The 16,074-nt window shown below is 35.6% G+C and overlaps 1 protein-coding gene across 1 annotated transcript in view; it reads left to right on the top strand.

The window, feature by feature from the left end:
- Nucleotides 1-777: 777 nt before the first annotated feature.
- Nucleotides 778-16,074, top strand: part of LOC105394097 (unextended protein) — a 39,816-nt gene continuing 24,519 nt past the window's right edge. Inside the window, exon 1 of the mRNA XM_048629964.1 lies at nucleotides 778-1,263. Within this exon, the coding sequence (XP_048485921.1) occupies nucleotides 854-1,263 (410 nt within the window). The 5' untranslated portion in view covers nucleotides 778-853. The remainder of the gene's footprint in view (nucleotides 1,264-16,074) is intronic.

Here is a 16,074-nt window from a genome sequence, read left to right as displayed (position 1 = left end):
TCAATCAAGGTCATACTTACAAATCGTTCAAATTTTTGCGCCGTTCAAAATTTCGGGTCAGAAATACCTAGCCCTTTTTGACAAAAAATTAATACACGTGATGTCTATCGAGACCCCCCCCTCCCCCCTCGTGATGTTTCGTGAGGTTTTACGTACCCCCTCCCCCCCCTTTGAGCCTCACGTGATTAATGGACGGCCCCTTAGTAGTAAAGTTATAGTCATGATTCTGCCAAAGTCAAAAAATATGTCCGTCAGGATAGCGGTGCCATAAAAGTTTTTTTTGTCGAATATTGATATTCCTTACTAAAAAAGGTACTTGTTTACGTAGTTACTGCTAAGTTAGTTAAATAATTTAAAATAAGTACCTACATAATTAACATAAATACTTACCCGTTATTTCGGTACTTAAATAATCGAGATTTTACAAAATGTTTGTGTTTCTTTTTCTAAACTAACTAGGTTGATTATGTACTTATATAAATCTAGTTACGTAATGATAGGTAATACCTACGAATGATGTGTCATCGTCTTGTTTAGACAATTTTATTGGCACGGTATTCCCCTGTACCATAAAATTACCGACAAGTGGATTTTTGTCTTTGCAATTTTCTCCTGAAGACAGCTGTAAAGCTGAAAATATGTTTTCCAATAGAATTATCCGCATAATCACGTCTTAATCGGTATCGAATAAGGATTTTGGCACTTTATCACGATCCTTGAATCAAGATTCGCGCGCACGCGGCACAGTCGAACGGTATAAAATGTCTGCGCGATCGAAATAATCCCTCTAGACCGCGGCCCGCGCAATCACTCATTCAGACCACTTCGGTCACTCGTTCAGTGGAAACCGGCAATGGCGGCAGTGCGTGTTGTGTTACGGACTAGTGGGTTATTTCTATTGCTCTTTTTAATACAAAACAGCATTGCTGTATCACCACCATGGATATTGTCAATCAATGTAAACAAAGTATCGTGTTCTAATTTTATATGTTATTATGATTTGTTTGTGCGTGGCTCCGATGCCGACAAGTGGTCATTGACTTCGAAGCCGGCGGCGCGCGGCAGTGAATGTAAAAACACAGACTTTCTGCTTGTGAAGAGTTTCGAATTTAGTTCCAATTTTGAATTCGATGTTCCGAATGTTGGTGGTAAGCTGTTTTTCTGCGCAAAGAGTTCGGACGCGGACGGCTGGTTCCACCAAGGAGACCGTTTATTTTTGGAACCTTCGAATGATGTCAAGCAACGCACCTCATTTGCTGAGCGGTAAGAAAAATCATACTTAGTTAGTTATATGTGTTTTGTGGCGGCAAGCGGTACATAATAATTAAACCTTTTTTCCTTTTACACTCGTGCAAATTTTGTTGGTGCATGAAATACTTCACTACTTCAGGCACTTTACACATTATTCATAATAAAACGTATACCTACTTAATAACTTTAAGTACTATAATTTTGTTTTATAAGTTATTGACGAGGGTAGAGAGATTTTTGATTTGTGACTTTTTGTTTACATGTGATTTTGGTTACCAAAATTGTGTGCGTTTGTCTGGCAAGACCAATTTAATATTCATTCATTTTAGTTTTATCTTTAAAAAAATACATATGAAATATGTTAATTACCTATGTGTTGGTGAGATACCGAATATAATGTTTAAATATTAAAAATATACTTATTAATGATATTTTTTCTTTAAATGGTATTTTTGATCTCATGTTATAATTATGAATATACCTAAATTTGTTTCTTAAATTACATCTTGATCTCTGTTATGTAGGTATGATCTCTGTGAATTTTTATTTTGACCGTCATCATTGAGGTCATTGAGGAGGTACGAGTACTTATTACTTCCATGTTGAGTAGTGAGTTGTGACTTCGTGACCCATTTATGTAATAGGTTCCTACCTAACTAGTTAACCTAATTTAATATTTTATGTACCTAATCACGATTAAATTCCATATTTTAGATGCATATTATTACCTACCACAGATATTAAGACTATAAGTAGGTAGAATGAAGTCTATATAGCCCCTATAATTATTATTAAGGCTACAATCACAGTAAGTACTTGAACTTGATCAAGCCACGCAATATGATAGCTTTTCCAAGTAATTCAGTAACGTCTCTAGTACTCAGTAGTGAATTTTACAAAGTCACATGATCTGGCTTCCTCACTGGCGTGTTTACGCCATTATACTCCGAGTAGTGCCTACACCATAATCAATACACGAAGCGTCCCATTCCATTCAATAGACACTTTTACACACAATACGTCCATTATTCTTGTTTGTGTTGGTTTGTATTCTGTATTAGTGGATAAAAATAGCTTATGTTAAGTATTTGAATAGGTATATTATTAACAAAAAAAAAACGTTTGTACACACTTTAGTTGCAATTCAAACGAGTAACCTCTGTATACATAGTTATCTAGATAGGCAACATGACAAACATACTTTTTATTGTTTATGTATACTTAAACTAAGTTTAGTTTACCTAAATCCTGACCTAGTAAACCATTTTGTAGCTGAAGTTACCTATTATTATACTATACTCAAATATCTACCATTAATTTCATAATAATATGTAAGCAGTACACTAACTAATGAAATAAAGCTTGTGAAGATTTATTTTTCTCAGAACTTGCGGAGTGATAGCTCTCTATCTATTGTTAATTTTATAATTTAATAATAATATTAAATAACAGTTTTTGTTGAGTATTATACCATAATCTGTCTAAACCAACTAGATAAACACAAATGTATCTCCGCCAGCCTAGCTCCTAGGTACGCGATAATGATAATTACGCCATCATGATCGCCCAACTGTGACGTGGCCATGACTAATGCTGTTGACCTGATGTACCTCTGAAGATGAAGTTATTTATGTTTCAAGGGTCACATGCAAACTTTTTCTTTTATCAGGCATATTGTTTAAGGAGTTGAGCAACCAAATAGGATGCAGTGATTTTGCAAAGATGCTAATAGTGATAATTTAGCTATAGTATGTCTGCAAAACAAACACACATGTACCCTGGCAAAGATACCCGATTATTTTATCAATGAAATGATTCTCTTAATCAGTTTGTTGGCGTGGGGAGGCGTTGTGAAGGTTCCCTCCGTACCAGATATATCCGTAAACAAAATTACCGAACAAAAGCGGTAATAACAGGAAATAGCTAGTGCCTAGATTAAATGCACGTTTATAAATATGAAAGTAGGTAACCAAATATCTTTATTGAGATCCTGAAAAATCTCAATCAGAAAAAAAATCTATTCTTGTTTTGTATGCACATGTACTGTGCGTGACTAGCACAGTAAATTCCGCCAATATCATGTGTTGAAATAGGAAACAGTAGAGCAAGTTATCAGAAAAAAATATAATCTCAAGATCGGATTTGACTTTTCTTGGGGTAAAAAAACCAGACATGACGCGATGGAAACGTTCCATTCCATATTCAAAAATAAAATGCGAGCGTCACGAGAAAGCTCGTCTGCCGATCGTTATTCAAACGGAAAATGAGTAACTCCCTCATTATAGGTCGTTATTTCGTTGCCAAGAGTGTTGGTTTTATGTTCATATATATGATGACGCAATTTATCCTGACGTCATCAGTGCAGAGTGTTTCCCCGTAACTTTCGATTTTCATACTAAACGACCAGTTAGTCAGACAATAGCTATTTTCTTGCAGTATTAAAAATAGCGCCACAACTACTTACACCATTCTGCCTTCGACCTTGCTCAAAAAACAAACTTACAACTTCTTTACTAATGATTTCCATGTAAACCTTCCCTTTTAATCACAGTCGTTTGTCCATAATCAATACACGAAGCGTCCCATTCCATTCAATAGACACTTTTACACACAATACGTCCATTATTCTTGTTTGTGTTGGTTTGTATTCTGTATTAGTGGATAAAAATAGCTTATGTTAAGTATTTGAATAGGTATATTATTAACAAAAAAAAAACGTTTGTACACACTTTAGTTGCAATTCAAACGAGTAACCTCTGTATACATAGTTATCTAGATAGGCAACATGACAAACATACTTTTTATTGTTTATGTATACTTAAACTAAGTTTAGTTTACCTAAATCCTGACCTAGTAAACCATTTTGTAGCTGAAGTTACCTATTATTATACTATACTCAAATATCTACCATTAATTTCATAATAATATGTAAGCAGTACACTAACTAATGAAATAAAGCTTGTGAAGATTTATTTTTCTCAGAACTTGCGGAGTGATAGCTCTCTATCTATTGTTAATTTTATAATTTAATAATAATATTAAATAACAGTTTTTGTTGAGTATTATACCATAATCTGTCTAAACCAACTAGATAAACACAAATGTATCTCCGCCAGCCTAGCTCCTAGGTACGCGATAATGATAATTACGCCATCATGATCGCCCAACTGTGACGTGGCCATGACTAATGCTGTTGACCTGATGTACCTCTGAAGATGAAGTTATTTATGTTTCAAGGGTCACATGCAAACTTTTTCTTTTATCAGGCATATTGTTTAAGGAGTTGAGCAACCAAATAGGATGCAGTGATTTTGCAAAGATGCTAATAGTGATAATTTAGCTATAGTATGTCTGCAAAACAAACACACATGTACCCTGGCAAAGATACCCGATTATTTTATCAATGAAATGATTCTCTTAATCAGTTTGTTGGCGTGGGGAGGCGTTGTGAAGGTTCCCTCCGTACCAGATATATCCGTAAACAAAATTACCGAACAAAAGCGGTAATAACAGGAAATAGCTAGTGCCTAGATTAAATGCACGTTTATAAATATGAAAGTAGGTAACCAAATATCTTTATTGAGATCCTGAAAAATCTCAATCAGAAAAAAAATCTATTCTTGTTTTGTATGCACATGTACTGTGCGTGACTAGCACAGTAAATTCCGCCAATATCATGTGTTGAAATAGGAAACAGTAGAGCAAGTTATCAGAAAAAAATATAATCTCAAGATCGGATTTGACTTTTCTTGGGGTAAAAAAACCAGACATGACGCGATGGAAACGTTCCATTCCATATTCAAAAATAAAATGCGAGCGTCACGAGAAAGCTCGTCTGCCGATCGTTATTCAAACGGAAAATGAGTAACTCCCTCATTATAGGTCGTTATTTCGTTGCCAAGAGTGTTGGTTTTATGTTCATATATATGATGACGCAATTTATCCTGACGTCATCAGTGCAGAGTGTTTCCCCGTAACTTTCGATTTTCATACTAAACGACCAGTTAGTCAGACAATAGCTATTTTCTTGCAGTATTAAAAATAGCGCCACAACTACTTACACCATTCTGCCTTCGACCTTGCTCAAAAAACAAACTTACAACTTCTTTACTAATGATTTCCATGTAAACCTTCCCTTTTAATCACAGTCGTTTGTCCATAATCAATACACGAAGCGTCCCATTCCATTCAATAGACACTTTTACACACAATACGTCCATTATTCTTGTTTGTGTTGGTTTGTATTCTGTATTAGTGGATAAAAATAGCTTATGTTAAGTATTTGAATAGGTATATTATTAACAAAAAAAAAACGTTTGTACACACTTTAGTTGCAATTCAAACGAGTAACCTCTGTATACATAGTTATCTAGATAGGCAACATGACAAACATACTTTTTATTGTTTATGTATACTTAAACTAAGTTTAGTTTACCTAAATCCTGACCTAGTAAACCATTTTGTAGCTGAAGTTACCTATTATTATACTATACTCAAATATCTACCATTAATTTCATAATAATATGTAAGCAGTACACTAACTAATGAAATAAAGCTTGTGAAGATTTATTTTTCTCAGAACTTGCGGAGTGATAGCTCTCTATCTATTGTTAATTTTATAATTTAATAATAATATTAAATAACAGTTTTTGTTGAGTATTATACCATAATCTGTCTAAACCAACTAGATAAACACAAATGTATCTCCGCCAGCCTAGCTCCTAGGTACGCGATAATGATAATTACGCCATCATGATCGCCCAACTGTGACGTGGCCATGACTAATGCTGTTGACCTGATGTACCTCTGAAGATGAAGTTATTTATGTTTCAAGGGTCACATGCAAACTTTTTCTTTTATCAGGCATATTGTTTAAGGAGTTGAGCAACCAAATAGGATGCAGTGATTTTGCAAAGATGCTAATAGTGATAATTTAGCTATAGTATGTCTGCAAAACAAACACACATGTACCCTGGCAAAGATACCCGATTATTTTATCAATGAAATGATTCTCTTAATCAGTTTGTTGGCGTGGGGAGGCGTTGTGAAGGTTCCCTCCGTACCAGATATATCCGTAAACAAAATTACCGAACAAAAGCGGTAATAACAGGAAATAGCTAGTGCCTAGATTAAATGCACGTTTATAAATATGAAAGTAGGTAACCAAATATCTTTATTGAGATCCTGAAAAATCTCAATCAGAAAAAAAATCTATTCTTGTTTTGTATGCACATGTACTGTGCGTGACTAGCACAGTAAATTCCGCCAATATCATGTGTTGAAATAGGAAACAGTAGAGCAAGTTATCAGAAAAAAATATAATCTCAAGATCGGATTTGACTTTTCTTGGGGTAAAAAAACCAGACATGACGCGATGGAAACGTTCCATTCCATATTCAAAAATAAAATGCGAGCGTCACGAGAAAGCTCGTCTGCCGATCGTTATTCAAACGGAAAATGAGTAACTCCCTCATTATAGGTCGTTATTTCGTTGCCAAGAGTGTTGGTTTTATGTTCATATATATGATGACGCAATTTATCCTGACGTCATCAGTGCAGAGTGTTTCCCCGTAACTTTCGATTTTCATACTAAACGACCAGTTAGTCAGACAATAGCTATTTTCTTGCAGTATTAAAAATAGCGCCACAACTACTTACACCATTCTGCCTTCGACCTTGCTCAAAAAACAAACTTACAACTTCTTTACTAATGATTTCCATGTAAACCTTCCCTTTTAATCACAGTCGTTTGTCCAGAATATTTATCTCTGCTGTTCTGTAGATAGTGCTGCCGTTTTAAATTAGTCATTCATTTCCTCATACCAACATACCTGAAGCCTTTCATTTGAATCATACCTCGTTATGGTTAAATTAATATGTGAATGTTCATAAAAATCACCAGCAATACATTATATTAATATTACATTCATGGTATTATCGAGGTGAAAAAAGTCCCTTAAGAAAAAATAACAAATAAAAAACCATCCAACAAGCTATTTTTGTAAACTTTGATATTATTATTTATGTTTATCCGACCTTGACTTGATAAAAGCATAGTCCGCTGGTCACCCCGCCCTCGCTTGATAAAAGCTTTTATTTATCACTTGATGGCATGTTTTGTTTTGTTGGTTCACAGACGTTTTATTGGATTCAATTAAACTGTACTCGAGTAATTTATTTCAATTGGTATTCGGTCGACTTGAATCATTCATTCGGCATTTTTCTGTTTGCACGCATTGATATCATCTCTTGATCTTTATTTTTTCTTTGGCATGATTATAAGTATTATTTAATTATTCATTAGTAAAGGAATACAAACAGTTTTTTTTATTTTAACATTTTTATATGAACCAACAGCATTTTCTAAAAACTTCACAACAAAACTTAATAATAACTTTATACCAGTAATAGTAATAATGTACACAATACAAATCATTCTTAAACTATAGTTACCTATATAGGTCTTATTCTTATATTATTATGATTGAGTGTTTAAAAACGTTAATAAAAACTATTTTTTCGCTCATTTCCAAACCGTTCCATGTAAGTATATAATATATGTATATTATTATACCGGTAGTTAATATTGCTATGGGACTAATGCAGCTGAAATCGCAAATTAAAAACATGATATTGATCAACACTTATAATACTTACATAAATAATTTGTAGTAATAATTATCCGTAATGGAACGGAACAACAACACAGCCGCTTAATAAAACGAAATTGGACAGATTTTGAAGGCGTTTGACAGGTTTAAACAACTGTTAAATACTGTCTTAGTTTTTGTGGTAAGGCCCTTATATTTTTGCGGCCTGTTCGGTTTTAGAACCCGACCAATCAATATGAATCAAACAAATAATATTGTACGACATTCAAATTCATATAACACAATAGTGATGCCTCCTAAGTATGACTTGTTGAAAAGAGTTTGTAAACGCAACCAACAGTTTAGTTTTTTCTATTGTCTATTGTAGATTTTTTGTCAATAGACTTGTCACTTAGTTCTTCCACCAATACCTTCCTGTGTCGTGTGAAAACTATTCTTCAATATATCTTTACAATCCTTTTAATCCACTGGTTTTACTTATAAAACCCAACAGGTTATGGGCCCAGGACCATTTGGTAGTAAGATTTTTGAAATATCACACGAAGTATCACAGATTGAAAATTTGTCCGGGAGCCGAGGCCGGCCGGCGCAGTTGTTATTGTGAAAACGAAATTGTTAAAAACTAAACAATGTCGAGTTCAAATTTAGCCTTTAGAGAGCAGTTGCATGGCAATATAAAACTGGCCAGCGAGACTGTGGAGGCAAAGTTGCTGCAGGAAGACCACAGACGGGAGGACAATCAGGATACTACGTCAGCTTCGGCACTGGTGAAGAAGTGCTTCACGTGCCAGGAGGCTGGTCACCTGATGCGGAACTGTCCACTGGTGACGTCTGGAGGCAAGTCGGGGCAAGGCGAGGACAAGGAAGGAAGCACAGACCATTCAGCTCTGTTAACGGCGCTAAGTGTTAGTGTTGTGAGTGAAAAACAGTGGTATATTGATTCAGGCGCGACGAATCACATGTGCAATGATCGGTCAGTTATGTACGATTTTGTATCGGATAAATCGGCTACTGTGAAGATCGCAAACGGAGACTATATCAATACCGCGGGAATGGGTCAGGTCAAGGTGCAACTTAAGGGTGGTTGCTTAAGGACAATAAGTGACGTCTATTTTGTACCACAACTAACCACAAATTTATTGTCGGTGAGTGCAATGACAAGAAAGGGCCATAAAGTTGTATTTACTAAAGAGCACTGTAAAATAACTAATGCTGACGGTGAGTTTCTAGGTAGCGCTACTCAGATCAATGGTGTTTACCGGCTCGACATTGTAGGTGTCAGAGAGCAGTGTAAGATAGCATCGAAAGTAGCTAGAGAGCCACCGTTATCTAGCTTGGGGTTAGGTAATACTTTAGTATGTTCACAGGATGGTGCGATGAAGGAGGAATCTAAGAAGTGTGTTTCCTCGACTTCAACTAGCCGCAAGGCATCTCAAGGGAATGGCGATATGAAGGAGGAAGTGCAGCAGTCTGCGTCCTTGGCTTCATCGGGTTCCAAGGTATCTCAAGAGGTGTGGCATCAGCGTCTAGGTCACCTAAACTCTAGGAGCATGGGTCTCCTGAATAGAGGTATGGCTACAGGAATTAAGTATGATAGTCGTGATTATAAGTCATGTGTGGCTTGCATTGAGGGAAAGCAATCTAGACTTCCTTTCCCATCGAAGTCATCTAGTAGGGCCGATGAGGTACTTGGCTTAGTGCACACGGATCTGTGTGGGCCTATGCAGAAGCCGTCGTTCAGTGGAGCAAGATACTTCTTGCTGTTTATAGATGATTTTACAAGGAAAACTAATGTTTATTTTTTAAAAACTAAAAATGAAACATTTGAAAGTTTTCGAAATTTCAAGGCGTTGGTAGAGAACCAAACCGAGCGAAAAATAAAAATCCTAAGAAGTGATGGAGGTGGTGAATTTGTCAATTCTCAGTTTCAGAAGTTTCTCAAAGAGGCTGGAATACGGCACCAGACGACAGTGCCGCATTCGCCTGCTCAGAATGGAGTGGTTGAACGAGCAAACCGAACTGTGATGGAGGCAGCCCGCTGCATAATGCAGCACGCTGGCTTGGGCATTGAGTTTTGGGCTGAAGCAGTGAACACCGCTGTTTACTTGAAGAATCGAAGCCCAACCAGAGCTGTTATGGGTGCTACTCCTGAGGAAGCGTGGACAAATAAGAAGGTAGACCTCAACAATCTTAGAGTTTTTGGTTGTATAGCGTATGCTTTAGTAAAGAATCGAAAGAAACTAGATTCAAAGAGCAAGCTATGGAGATTTGTTGGGTACTGTACGGAAACAAAGGGGTACAGACTGATAGACCCAACTGATCCTCGTAAATTCACAATAGCGAGGGATGTGGTATTCCTAGAGGATAAATTTAAAACTAAGGAATTGTCACATGACGATAAGGTTGATATGAATATGGTATTCATGCATAGCCCGCCACCTAACATGAATGACTCTAATAGTAGTTTGTCTGAGTGTAATGAACAACCTACAGAGCCATCTGTTGAGGGATTAAATCAATCTGATGACATAAATTCCGATTCAGTGATTGATAATAATTCAAAAGATGACTCTGAGGATGCTGAAACATCTGGTGAAATAGATGATCCGTTGGATTCGACGTACGTTCCAGGCAGTTCTTCACTGGAAGAAGACACGGACTATGAAGAGAGTGCTGAGTTTGCCGCCTTCAACTGCGACATAATGCAGAGTTCTGCCACTGACGAGCCGACCACCGTTCGAGAGGCAATGAGTGGAAGCGAGGCTGAGCAATGGAGAGCTGCTATGTCAGATGAGTATGATTCTTTTAAGAAGAATAACTGTTGGACTCTAGTTGATAGGCCGGCTAATCACAAAGCGGTAAAATGTAAATGGGTGTTCAAAAGGAAAAGGGGGCTTGATGGAGAAATTCTTCGATACAAAGCCAGGCTAGTTGCGAAGGGCTATACGCAAACCTATGGCGTCGATTATGAAGAAACGTTTGCTCCGGTCGTAAGATATTCAACGATACGAATGTTGTTAGCTATCGCTGCAGAATATAATATGGAGATTGACCATATGGATGTAATTACTGCTTTCCTGAATGGAGATTTAAAGGAGCAGGTTTATATGGAGCAACCTGAAGGATTTGAAATAAAAGGAGGAAATGGAAAGGTATACAAACTTAATAAGGCCATTTATGGACTCAAGCAAGCTGCGAAGTCATGGTATGATAAGTTAGATACTGCTTTGACTCAAAACTTCGGTTTTAAGAGAGTAAGTACAGAACCGTGTGTTTATTTCAAATCGCATCAGGGAAAGCCGATGATAATCAGTATTTACGTTGATGACATATTACTGTTTACGTCATGTTCTGCTGAAGAAAAGAAGAAGCTGAAAGACAAGCTTATGAAGGAGTTCGCCATGAGAGACTTGGGTGCAGCGCACCACATACTAGGTATGAAGATTACAAACAAGGATGGCAGGATTACTCTGGACCAGTCGAACTATATTCAGACGGTTCTGAATAAATTCCAGATGTCGGATTGCAAGCCAGCTAGTACTCCCATGGAAGCTGGACTGAAACTTCATAAAGCTGAGAAATTAGGTAACTTTAACTATAGAAATTTAATTGGTTGCCTTATGTATGTTGCAGTATGTACCAGGCCGGACATTGCATATGCCGTGAGTTCATTGAGCCAGTTCAATCAAAGCTATGCTGAAGTTCACTGGAAAGCTGCAAAGCGTGTCCTACGCTATTTGAAAGGTACAATTAATCATTGTTTGACGTTCGAGAAGAATGGACTAAGTCTCACTGCCTACGTGGACGCTGATTGGGCAGCTAGTGCAGTGGATAGGAAGTCATACACAGGGTATGTATTCAAAATTGGTAATAACTTAGTCTCATGGGAAAGTCGAAAGCAGAAAACGGTGGCTCTCAGCAGTACTGAAGCCGAATACATGGCACTGTCTGATGCCTGTAAGGAAGCGTTGTTTATTCGCTCTTTCTTACATGAATTGTTAGGTATCAACGTTTGTGTAACTATGTATAACGATAACCAATCGGCTCAAAAGTTAAGTGTCAACCAAATGTACCATTCGAGAACTAAACATATTGATGTTAGGCATCATTTTATTAGACAAGTTGTGTCAGAAAATGCGGTGCAGTTGAAGTATTGTCCAACTGATGAAATGCCAGCGGATCTATTGACAAAGCCTCTGCCTATTATGAAACATAATAGATTCGTTAACTGTTTATTGTTGGATGTTTAAGTTTTAACTGTTTATGTTTATTGTTATGAGTTCAGGCATTATAACTATTGGTTGGTTTAAGGGAAAGTGTTGAAAAGAGTTTGTAAACGCAACCAACAGTTTAGTTTTTTCTATTGTCTATTGTAGATTTTTTGTCAATAGACTTGTCACTTAGTTCTTCCACCAATACCTTCCTGTGTCGTGTGAAAACTATTCTTCAATATATCTTTACAATCCTTTTAATCCACTGGTTTTACTTATAAAACCCAACATGACTCATGCTTCATGCAGTGAATAATGAATATTAAATCAAAGAGCAAACAACTTGAAACTTTCCTGTTCTAAATTGTCTGAAAATGGTGATCGCACTAAGCTATAAAATACACGCAAAGTTATTGAAGCACCTATACCGTCATACCTTTTGCGTTCTTTGGATAAACCTCTTATCTTATTTGGGTCGGCACTAAGTAACTAAGTAATGTTTTAAAATATTCTCACTGTGCTTAATTGTCTAGGTATTATTCAAAGGGTCTTTCAGCATCGCTAACAGTGATTTTTGATTCGGTTTACAAAGCTAAATTAATCATACCAAAAAAAAACGTATTGTAACGTAAGTAAGTAATCTACTTCCATAGTAAGTAGGTAGGTATATTATTTTCAAAAAAAATCGTACTGCATGGCAGCGGCATTGCCATCGGTTGCGGCCACGCGCTCCTACGGTAGCCATTTTTGGTTTCCGAATGACGTCACAAGGTTAAATTAATGAACTTAGCACATCACTTCTTTTCTACATTATTAATACGGTTTTGTTCTTCAGTACACAAGTTTACTGATATTACCACAAGTTTTACCACAAATTAAAAATAGGTATACTGCATTTTTATTTGAATTTATTTAATAAGTAGGTAAGTTACCTACATAACTACAAACAACACTTCTGTATACATCAATAATTTGTATAATACATTATTGAAACATATTATTAGTTAGTTTTACAAAGTTAGTTAGTTTTTAGTTTTTATAAGTTTCTAGAGTATTATATTAATATTGTTTGATTTATTTTAAAATGTATTTGTTTATTTTATACTATGGGCCATTGATGCCTGAAATAAATGGATATTATTATTATTATTATTATTATTATTATTATTGTTAATCATTTCTTGGTGTACAAATAAAGAGTACTCTATCTATCTATCTATCTATCTATTAATACATACAGTAGGTATTAAAATTAAACATAAATTTACCAATAAAATACCTACTTTCAAGCAGAAATATTAAATTTCGCTTTAGTTTGCTTTTTAATTAAATTGAAGATCGAGTAAGTTTAATTATTATTTTTATTATTATCAAAATAAGTGTGTGTGGGCGATATAACAAAAGAACAATATTGACAACATAGGTAAGTAGGTAGACATATTTTTATATGATTTCTGGTGCAGTGCAGTATGTAGGTAGTTAGTTAAGTATATAAATGTATCTTCCTAACTAATACAAATATATGAACAACAAGGCTGAACGGCTGAACCTTTATTCTGATGTAACATAATTAATTATCAATGAGCATCATACCTACATTAACTTCAGATATACTTAAGCCTAAGTTTTTTAACGCGTAGGTATAAGGTAAGTATATAAATAATTGTGTTTTAAAGCCTAAAGTTTACACTCCATATTTATGTTTTATAAAAAAATAGTATAGCTCTAGCTGTTTATTAACGGTTTAATCACTTTGGTAACTACTTAAATAATCTTTTCTTGAAACCTCTATAGGTCACCAGTAGAACGTTTAGTTCTAATAGTGCTGTATAATTGATGTAGGCAATGCTTGAGTTGAGATAATATGGGCCCGCAATCCAAACGCACACCAAATATTTTCGGATTTTTCCGAATTGAAGTCGTTCCAATCTTGTATGAGAGATAAAGTGAAAAATGAAGTCTTAAAAAAAATTAGTTAACTACAGTATATATTAAGTACTTAAAATATAACCATCCGATATTTAATAACAGCCTAGGTGCCAAAATAATAAAGTATAAAACATACTTACTACCTAACCTACTAGTAAGTAGTTAACTACTATAACTACCCATTATACGATATGTGGGGATCTTCTGTCTTCTGTTTACCTATTTAACACGGCAAACTACAAAAACCTACTGTGTAGTTTCACTTATTATATCCATTTAACCTAATGTTAACCTATTAACCTAAATTTTCGAACGCACCCCACCCAAAATACTTTCCGGTTTATTCTGGTTCCCGCCACTTTATTTCTGAATGCAAATGGCGTCCTTTTTGCGTCACAGAGTCACAGACGCTGTCTACCGGTGGAGTGGATGTTGGCTGTATGCCGAGAGTGCCATTGCCTAATGTTTATAAACTCTGCGTAATAAAAAAATACAAAGTAATAAAATTATTAGTTACTTACTGGTTACTTACGTACGATTGCTTTTAATTATTTAAGTATTAGCTAGGTACTTTATCACCATCCGTCCATTTTCCATAACCCAGGCTTTGATAGTAACAGGGATGAAAATAGGTCTTTTCCTCCCTAGGAAAAATTGCTTTCTTGATAGCTGTCAAATTATTATACTATACTTACTTACTTAAAAACTTTTTGTGGGGAGACTGTCACCTGCTTCCACACAGTTCTTGTTGTTGCTATCTTGGATTAGTTAATCCGCTGATGTGTCAGAAGCTAGCATCCTAATTCCTATCGAAGCGACCCGAATTTTGAATGCAACAAATAAACTTAATTTTCTTACAACTCGTACTCTTGTGAATCATCAACCTATAACAAAATAAACATGACGGGACGGGCCTTACCACAAAAACTTAGACAGTATTTAAGAAGTGTTTAGCGCTGTCAGACGCCTACTTAACAGTGTTTAACACTTATTTAACAGTGTTTAAAGTTTTTTGTGGTAGTACAGGACTTATTGTTTAAAATTATCTTAACGATATATTTATTTCATTTCATAGGTAGGTATAGTTGACAAAATAGAAAAATATCCACCGGGAATACATAAATCCTCTCTAAAAAGTTACTTATTGAAGCCAAGGAGCGAGGTGAATTCCCAAAAACCTCGCGTGTCGCGTTTTAGGTCAGGCCAACAAGGAAAACTCACATAAATTGTTATTTGGGAACCGAAACTGCCGTTTCATTAAGTAGATTAAAGCATTTATTAACTATTTTTGAATGGTCAAAGGAACTAGGTCAGGAGCGATGCCTATGTAAGGAAATATATTAGGTACCAATTGGAATAAGTACAGTCAGCTTCATTTATAAAATAGCTGTAAGAACGTTTTTGTATGAAAGAATATTAATTAGTGGTTTCTGGCCGCAGAAGTTGGCCTGTACAGTCAGCTGCATAAATAGCTACCTACACACTTTTTTACCTTGTCAAACTCACAGCCTCACAATTAAATTTCAAATATTGACGGTTTGTTACTAAGGTAGTTTGACATGGTACAAAAGTGTAGGTATAGACTAATGCAACTGACCGTACGTTGATAGTTTGTCTAAAACTAAATGTATTCGTTGTAAAAAGTGGCGCTTATAGCGGAAACTATCGTGAAACTTTTAACAGATAAAGACAAGTATGCTGATGACAGAAGAAAACTCTGTGAAGTCAGCCCGTCTAGTATAAGTTTAGCAATTTTTGAAAACTATAAAAGTTTACGTTTTCTTCTGTCATCTGCATACATTATCAGTCAAAAGTCGCATGATAGTTTCCGTTAGAGGCGCCACTTTGTATGCGAGAAACGTAAACTTTAATAGGTTTCGATAAACTATGTAACCTGTACTAGACGGTACGCTGATTTTCAGTTGACTCAAGTCAAGTGTTTCCAGCCACTTTTCTAAGTGACTAACTATGTAATTAATAAGAAATACCTAATATAACAATTCTAGATTGTTTATGGGAATGATATGCTATAAGATAAGCAAGCTATTAAGCATTATTCTGTAATCTATCAC

This window comes from Plutella xylostella, chromosome 24 (genome assembly GCF_932276165.1).
Source record: "Plutella xylostella chromosome 24, ilPluXylo3.1, whole genome shotgun sequence".
NCBI lineage: Eukaryota > Metazoa > Arthropoda > Insecta > Lepidoptera > Plutellidae > Plutella > Plutella xylostella.
This window is presented reverse-complemented; position numbering and strand designations above follow the sequence as displayed.